Consider the following 8288-nt stretch of genomic DNA (forward strand, 5'->3'; position numbering starts at 1 on the left):
ATACTTATAGAAGTTTTAGTACATGATTTATATACTTTAAATTTTATATCTTCTTTAACTTTCATCATTCATCAGATAGTTTTATATATACTAACTCATTAATATTACTATTAATGAAGACATTAATTTCATCTAGCTGTTTCACATCTAAATCAAATACTGCTGTTATTATTATTATTATTATTATTCTTCAATTATAGATGTATGCAGTCAGAGACTATGACATCTACCTGAGAACTTTAGTTCTCAGGGTTTTTTCTATGTCTGTAAAGTTAACTATTATACATTCATCAATTTCAGATATGCAAAATCAGAAAATTCCAGCCCAGAATACAAAAACTGTTTACAAATTGCAGTGTTTTAACATCTTTTGATACTTTGAAATCATTTGACAATATCATGACAAAAGAAAAGAGAAAAAGAACACAGTCTCAAAGATAGACACATTAAATAAATAGATAGAAAGAAATTGAAAGAAAAAGATAAAGAAAAAGATAAAGTAAAGAGAGACTATAACAAAACAAATTATTAAAAGAGAGTGTATAGCTGTTTTAACAGACTATATCTGATTTATTTCCTCCTCTTCATACTCAGATAATTCTGAATTTAGCCATTTTCTTGTAGCTGCTTGAGTTTCTGATAGAAAGTCTATTAAGTATTTAATTCCTGTCTCAGTTGAGAATAAGAATCTCATATTTAATTGATTTAGATCATACTTCTCTTTCAATCTGGCTCTGAGACTATTGTATAATGCACAGTGTATTACAATATGCTCAGGATTCTCATTTGTACTGCAGAATGAGCATTCTATTGAGTCAAATCTATCATCAAATCTTTGTATATAAGATTTGAAATAGCCATGTCCTAGTTTCAGCTGTATTATAGATGAGAATATTTTCTTTTTACATTTAATTGAACAAGATTTCCACTTGGGTTTTGTTTCAAATCTTGAATAATGTATACTCTTCTTTTGTTTCTGCCAGCTTTCATTCCACTTGTCTAAACAAGATTCTTTTATTTTTCTCTTTATAAAAGATCAGGACACAATTTTTTGAATAGATCTGCTTAATTCTGCACCCTTTTTTGCAGCTGAATCAGCCAATTCATTACCATGAATATTCATGTGAGTAGGAACTCAGTGTAGATGAATTATCAGCTTTGATATTCTTCTCTTTTGAATTTTCAAAACAGAGTTTAAGATCAGTTCAAGATTCATTTGATCATTATGAATCTGACTATTTCTAAGTCTTTTTAAAGCAGCTTGACTATCAGAGAATATCCATGTCTCTTTCAAACAATTTCCTCTTTTATGAGATTTTATTTCAATGAGTTTGAAAGCTTTCACTATTGCAAATAGTTCAGCATCAAAGACTTCACATTCAGAGCCTAGATTCCAGAAATCTGAGATAAAATTAATATTATCTTCAGTATAAGCAATGCCTGCGCCTAATCTATTCAAGTTCTCATTTTTTGAGCCATCTGAATAAACCAGAATAGAGTCTTTTATATTGATTGTAGAAATTCTCTTCAAATGCTGTTCATATTCTTTCTCTTTTGATAGTTCACTTATTTGTAAGTCTATAAGAGATTCAAGCTTTTCTCTTCAGAGAGATAACTTCTCATGATCAACTTTTTCAACATTTAAAGAAGAAAATTGATTTTTAATCAGAGAGCATAGTCTGTACAGTTGAGAAGACATTTTCTTTGAAGAATTATTTTCATTTCAATCAAGAAATCTATTCCAATCCAGTTCATTTCCAGAGTTAATTGATAGAAATGAAGAAGAGACTCTTTCTCTGATTATATGATTTGAGCTCATCTTTACAACTCTCAGAGCATAGTTCATACAGGCCTTTTCAAATCTAATAGCAGAAGGAGGAATTGAAGCTTCAATTTCCATTGCTTTAATAGAAGATGATTTGAATGCTCCCAGAATTCTTCTCAAGGCTCTGTTTTGCAGACTTTGAAAGAGTTCAGTGAAATTCCCTTGATTATTCCACCAAACTTGAACTTCATAATCAGCTACTGATGTGATACAGGCTATATATAACTGTCTCATAGCCTGAAAGGATAGACCTCTCTCTGTATTTGATAGTCTGATTATGTTGTTCAATAGTCTTTCTGCCTTGACAGTTCTTTGTTGAATGTGATATTTAAAATTCAACTTGGAGTTTAACCATACTTCTAATCATTTGACATTTACACTGGGTTTAATCTCTCTATTTAAAAGAGTTAGAGATAGTTCTTTCTCATTGAGTCTAGGAAAGAAATGAATTAACTCAGTTTTATTCATATCAAATTGAATTTGATTGATATCTGCTCTAACAAAGATTTCCTTTGCAGCTTCTTCAATTACTTTCAAATTCTCTTTGATAGTTTTTGAGCTGTAGACTAGACTAATATCATCCACATAACTCAGAGATCGCACTATTCTCATATTTCTATTTTTGAATAGATATGCAGTGTATATTGCAAATAAAATGAGTGAGATTGAAGATCCCTGTGATACTCCTATTTTTATCTCAGTCTTGTCTTGTTTCATTCCATCAAAGAAGAGTTGTATAATTCTTTTAGACATAAAACAGTTAACTCATTTTATTAGAGAAAGTGACAGTTTTAATATCTTCAATGTCTGAATTAACTTTGACTTTGAAACATGATCAAATGCTCTCTTTATATCAATAAAAACTGCAGTTGAGACCAGACCCTCATGCTTTGCTATTTGAATATCATGAACAACTGAGAGAACAGTGTCAATTACAGAACACTGTTTTCTACCTCTCATTTATTCACTGAATAAAAGAGAATCATCTATAGAGCTTATAAAAGATAGTTGAGTAGCTATTATCTTTTCTAAAACCTTTTCTAAACAGTTCAATAGAGATATTACTCTATATGACTTAGGAATTGAAGTTTTTCTATTAGGTTTTGCAAGAATCACCTCAGTGGCTTCTCTCCAGCATTCAGGATGATATCCATTTTTCAAGAGATTGAAAAAGAGCTCAAAATATTCATTCTTTAAGTAGGAATATGTATTTTGAATAATCAAGTGATTAATTGAATCAGGACCTGCAGCAGTTTTAACAGAACTTGAGAAGATAGCTGACTCTAATTCATCTTGTGTAAGATCAGGCCATTCCCAGTCATTTTCATCAATGTAGTTGAGAAGTGATATATTCTCTTCCTCTGAATCTGAATCTGAGTCTGATGAGTTCTGAAAGAGAATTCTCATGAAAGCTTGACATTTTTTCTCAAAAGAGTTTGCTGTATATGATTCATTCTGAAACTCATATTCTAAGGCTGGAAGTTTTGCTACACTTCTTGTTTTAGTATAGTTAAAAGCTTTAAAAATTTCCTTCCCTTGTGCTTCTTCAAGAAATTTATTCCAGCAGTCTGTTTTAGCTCTTTTGATATCTGAAAAATATTCATTTCTGACAGCTTTAAACTCTTCATCAGATATTACATCATTTTTCCAATCTCTTCTAGCAGTAGCTAATTCTTTTCTTTTAGATGAGATATTCTCATTCCATCAAGGTTTTGAATACTCAGAAGATTTTCTTTTTGAAATATTATCTCTAACACTTGTTAGAATAATAGATGTAATAAGCTTCACTCTATTCTCAAGCATTTCATTTGAGATATCTTGACCAGAATTCCAATATAGCTCATTCTGTCTTTCAGATTTTAGCAGTTTTATGCTTTCTTCAACTGCTTTTCAATCAGCTTTTTCAAAGTTATACTGATTAGAGAGAAGAGGATTTTCACTCATTTGTTTTTCACTCAGTTCAATATCAAATTGAATAATCTCATGACCTGATTCTGATGTCTCATTTGAATCAATAAACCAGTTTACAAGTCTTCTTTTCATTAGATTTTGTGACATGAAGATTAGATCTATAATAGACTTCTGTTTCATGTCTTTTCTAAAGAATGTTTGTTGATCAGACTTATTAACCAAATCTATTGAATGCTCAAAGGTTCATTCAATCAGATTATTAGCTCTCACTGCTCTCTTGCATTCTGAATTCCATCAGGGATGATGTGCATTGAAATCTCCTGCAATTATAGAGTTTCTTGATGCAGTTATGTTCAGAAATCCTCTATCAATTGTCCAGATATTGTTATTTTCCTTCAATGACTTTTCATTATAGATATTTATGAGCTGTATAGTATCAAACTCATTTTCTTTATCTATAATATCACCCACCAGAATATCAGGGTCAGACATGATATCAAATCTTAGATTAAATTGATATCTTGATCTCTTTCTTCCATAGATCACTACTCTTGACTTTATCTCAGACTTTTGAGATAAAAAGCAGTAGTAGCTTGAATAAGAAATAACATATTTTTGCTCAGCATCAAAATTCGGCTCCTGAAGCAGTATAAAATCAACTTTTTATTCAAATGCAATTTGAAGACAAGAATAAATACAATTTGAGTTTCTATCCACATTATTTTGAATAAATGTGATTTTTGAAGAGTTTTTAAACTTTTTTTGTTGTTTTTGTTGTATATTCATACTAAAAGAGAGTAGAGTAGAATCTAATCACTATCATCAGATAGTAGATTATAACTGTTCTGAAAAGTAGGAATCTCAACTGCTTGCATTATATCTAGTTTATCATCAGAGTCATTTCTCAATTCTCTAATCTTAACAGAAGTTTGAGGATTCAAGTTCTGTTTACATTTAGCTGGAGAGTTGGAGTTTGAAGACTTAGATAGTTGAGAGTTTCTTCTTTTTGAGCTTGCAGTTGTGAGTTTACTGGCTTGACTCTTCTCTTCAGTTCTAGATTGACTTTGAGCTTCATCTTTTCTCCAGTTCTTTTGAGTTCTAGAAGCAAACATACATTCTTTTGAGCTAGATGCATGTTTTTCTTTGCAATTAGAGCACTTAAGCAGAGTGTGTTGACAAATTTCACCTCTTTTTGAGCATGTTTCACATTTATGCTCACTAGTTTTGTAATCTCTGGCACAGAATGCACATTTTGAGTCTCTAAAACATGAGATTGCAAAGTGTCCATATCTTTGACAGTTTGAACACTGTGTTTGAGCTTTGAGGTTCATCCTTGAGTCTTTGTATTCATGAACTCTCATTTTCAAACCTGCTACTCTTACTTCAGAGATCTTTGACTGTTCAAGTGTTTTTGTATATACTAGAACAGAGGCATTTCTCCTGCTTTGTCTGAACTCAATTGAATTTAGTCATACAGGCTTCTTTCTCAGTTGAATAGAGTTGTATTCTTTCAATTCATTTTTGAGAAGTAGCATTCCTTCTTCACAGTCAAAAATTTCAACTGAAATATCATGAAGAATGAATTTGTCTCACTTTTCATCTCTTTCAGATAGAATTATTGTGTTTAACAAAGATTCTACTGCTGACTTCCAGAGATTCTCATTCTGAATAAGGAATTCAGCACTGAATTCAGGCATTGTAGTCAGAATGATGGAGTTTTCAAAGAATGATGGTTCAATTGAAGCTATAACTGGTTTTTGAACTTCAATATCAGTCATTAACTGAGAAAAGAACTGCTGGTTAATTTCATTTCTGATTCTGAAAATGAGATTTGAGTTTAGCTTGTTTCTTTGCAGAATGTCCTGATTTGAGACTTTGAGAATAAGTCTTCTATTTCTGAAGATTTGAAAGTTTTTCTCTTTTTGCATTTTCTTTTTCACTTTTCTATGAATAGAGGCATGAGCAGTATTCTTCTCAGTTTTCTCAGAATTTTGAGCAGGTTTTGAGACAGTAGGTTTAGAGACAGCAGGTTTAGAGACAGCAGATTCAGCTGCTTGAGTATATATTTTCTTCTGATTCAAAGAAGGAGAAGAAGAAGAAGTAGAAAAGAAAGAAGAGCAAACTGAAGAGTCAGTGATTGTATTAGAAATTTTCAAAGTTTTTTGAACTGTGTTTGAAATTCCAAGTTTGAACTTGATCACTTCCTGTAGTTGTCTAGCCTGAGCATGAAGAATTAACAGAACTTCTTCATTCATCTCACTCAGACACTGCTTTTCAAGAATTTTACTTGCTTTTTCAAGTTCCTGTATTTCAAGAACTTGTTGTTTCTCTATCTCTTCTTTCTTTCTTCTCTTCAGAATTTCAATCTCAGGAATAGCATTTGAGAAAGCATCTTTTTCCACATCAACTGAGTGTACTTTTGAACTTATTGTTCTTACTCAATGAAAAGTTGGTCAGACTAATTCAATTGAGATATTTATTAAACTCTTTTGAATTGAAAAGTTGGTCAGACTGTTTCAATTAAGAGGTTTCTAAGTCTGTTTTCAATTGAAAAGTTGATCAGACTATTTCAAAAGAAGAATTGCAGACTTTTGTGTATAAAATATCTGATTTTTTTTCACACTAGTTCAGTAACTAGGTTAGATTTTTGAAGAGAATCTAATAAACTAAAATTAATTTTTAAGATAAATCAATAAAATCTTTACAATCTCTTTCTTGGGATACAGTGAGGAAAAGTATGATATCAATTGATAGTAAATCAGATGATATGACAGTTTTTGAGAGAAAAACTGACAAAAAATAAATCAATTTTTTGAAGAGAAATTGATTAAAACTATTCAATTTTATTCTAAATTATTCAATTCTCCTCGCACAACAGGTGTGCAACTCAAATCAGTTAATAAAGAGTGTAAAAAAGAATTAAGTATTAATGAAAGCTCTTCAGCCACTGAAAAAGTAATTCTTACTTAAAAGAATATGAAATTATGACAGAAAACAACTCTGTTTTTAATTCTTTGTAAGAATATTGTGTAAAATCCAGAGAAAAACATCTTACTTTTTTAAGAGAAGTAAAAAACTATTTCTAAAATCTTTTTTTTGCATTAACTGCTGCAGAAGAATGAGATAGAAACTGCTAAGATATGCACTTCTGTATACCCTCTATCAAGACTTTCTCTCTTCAGGGTCTTGATATTATAGAGAATATAAGTCTGTTTCTATATGATAATATAAATATTGCCAGCGGGATGTAGAGGAACTGGTTATTTATATCTCAAAATAGAAGACTTTGTCAATGATTATATCAATATAGAGTTAATTCTCAAATTCAATAGAAACCTAGTGTTGCTGTTCTCAATCCCTTGCAGAATCTATTGAATATTGAGGTATTAAAACTAGATTTAATATATCTCACTGTGCAGGGATCAAAGGCTCAGTCAGACCTTGGGGTATACTGATTTTATAGTTGTCGTGTCTGCTGATTATGTATTGAGTACAGTTGCTGAGGTATCTTTTTGTACTTTTCTGTCGGGGATGGGCCAGATTGAGAGGGGTGGTACGAGGGCGAGACTTGGCGTTGATGTTCAGATACACTGAAGACAGACCGCGGAGGTTGCACTTCAGAAGTGGCCGTTGGTTATGTGCTTGATATTATCGCCGAGGTATCTTTTTGTATTTTTCTGCCGGGGATGGGCCAGATTAGGAAGGGCGGTACAACGGTGGGACTTGGCGTTGGTGTTTTGGAACATCAAAGATGGACAGGGTTTTCGCGGAGGTCGCTCCTCAGATATCTCCACAACTACAGATCGGGGATCTTCCAAAATCGAGAAGATTGGTGCATATGGCTAGGTCTCTTCACCTTACAATTTGTATGGCACTTTGGCCCGGGGTTGTGGTGTGGTAGGGGAGAACGGGGGATACTCCCACACAGGAGTTTTGAACAACGTCCGGTTCACGTTTGGCTGGATAACTCCACCACCACACAGGGTATGCGGTCGGCGATGGGGTCAGAATGCTCGTATGATCGAGGGCTTTTCGATGGATCTATCGGCGGGTTCTTATTCGAAAAATCGAGCGAGTTCGTGGTGGAGCGGTCCTCTAGAATATGGAAAAGAATTGATGCAAATACTGCTGTTAAAGCTAACAAGATTCAGAGATCTCTGATAGCTAGTATGTAAGCTTTTGTAGTAAGATCTGTAATTGATTGAAGATCTCTGCATATATAGATGCAAGCTTTGTATTTCAAAAGAAAATCTTCATCATTGAATTTGTAGATGAATACTTATTATAGAGAGATAACTGAGACATCTCTCTGTAATCTGCTAGTAATTTCATATATATTCTGCAGAGATATACTATCTCATTTCTGCTTAACAGTGTTTTTAAATTCTTTGTGATGTAAGTGTTTTTCAATATCTGCTCAGTGATTTGATGAATCTGACAGTTGAGATCTATAAATTCTTGATATAGCTGTATTATTGATAACTGTGAAAACAGTATTAGAAAATAAATTTTAAGACTTGTAGAAGTCTGAGTGTGATTGAGAGAATATCTC

The 8288-nt window shown here is 32.2% G+C and overlaps 2 protein-coding genes across 2 annotated transcripts; one reads left to right on the forward strand and one right to left on the reverse strand.

Annotated features, from left to right (window-relative positions):
* Nucleotides 1–4545: 4545 nt before the first annotated feature.
* Nucleotides 4546–5024, reverse strand: BDCG_16717 (uncharacterized protein; the record flags this gene model as incomplete). Its single annotated transcript, XM_045425912.1, has 2 exons — nt 4546–4824; nt 4851–5024. 2 exons carry the CDS (start codon nt 5022–5024, stop codon nt 4546–4548), a joined length of 453 nt encoding a protein of 150 aa, XP_045280377.1.
* Nucleotides 5025–7422: 2398 nt separating this feature from the next.
* Nucleotides 7423–7904, forward strand: BDCG_16718 (uncharacterized protein; the record flags this gene model as incomplete). Its single annotated transcript, XM_045425913.1, has 2 exons — nt 7423–7720; nt 7888–7904. The coding sequence occupies 2 exons, from the start codon at nt 7423–7425 to the stop codon at nt 7902–7904; spliced, it is 315 nt and encodes a 104-aa protein (XP_045280378.1).
* Nucleotides 7905–8288: the final 384 nt, after the last annotated feature.

Source organism: Blastomyces dermatitidis (assembly GCF_000003525.1).
Source record: "Blastomyces dermatitidis ER-3 genomic scaffold supercont1.3, whole genome shotgun sequence".
In the NCBI taxonomy this organism is placed as follows: Eukaryota; Fungi; Ascomycota; class Eurotiomycetes; order Onygenales; family Ajellomycetaceae; genus Blastomyces; species Blastomyces dermatitidis.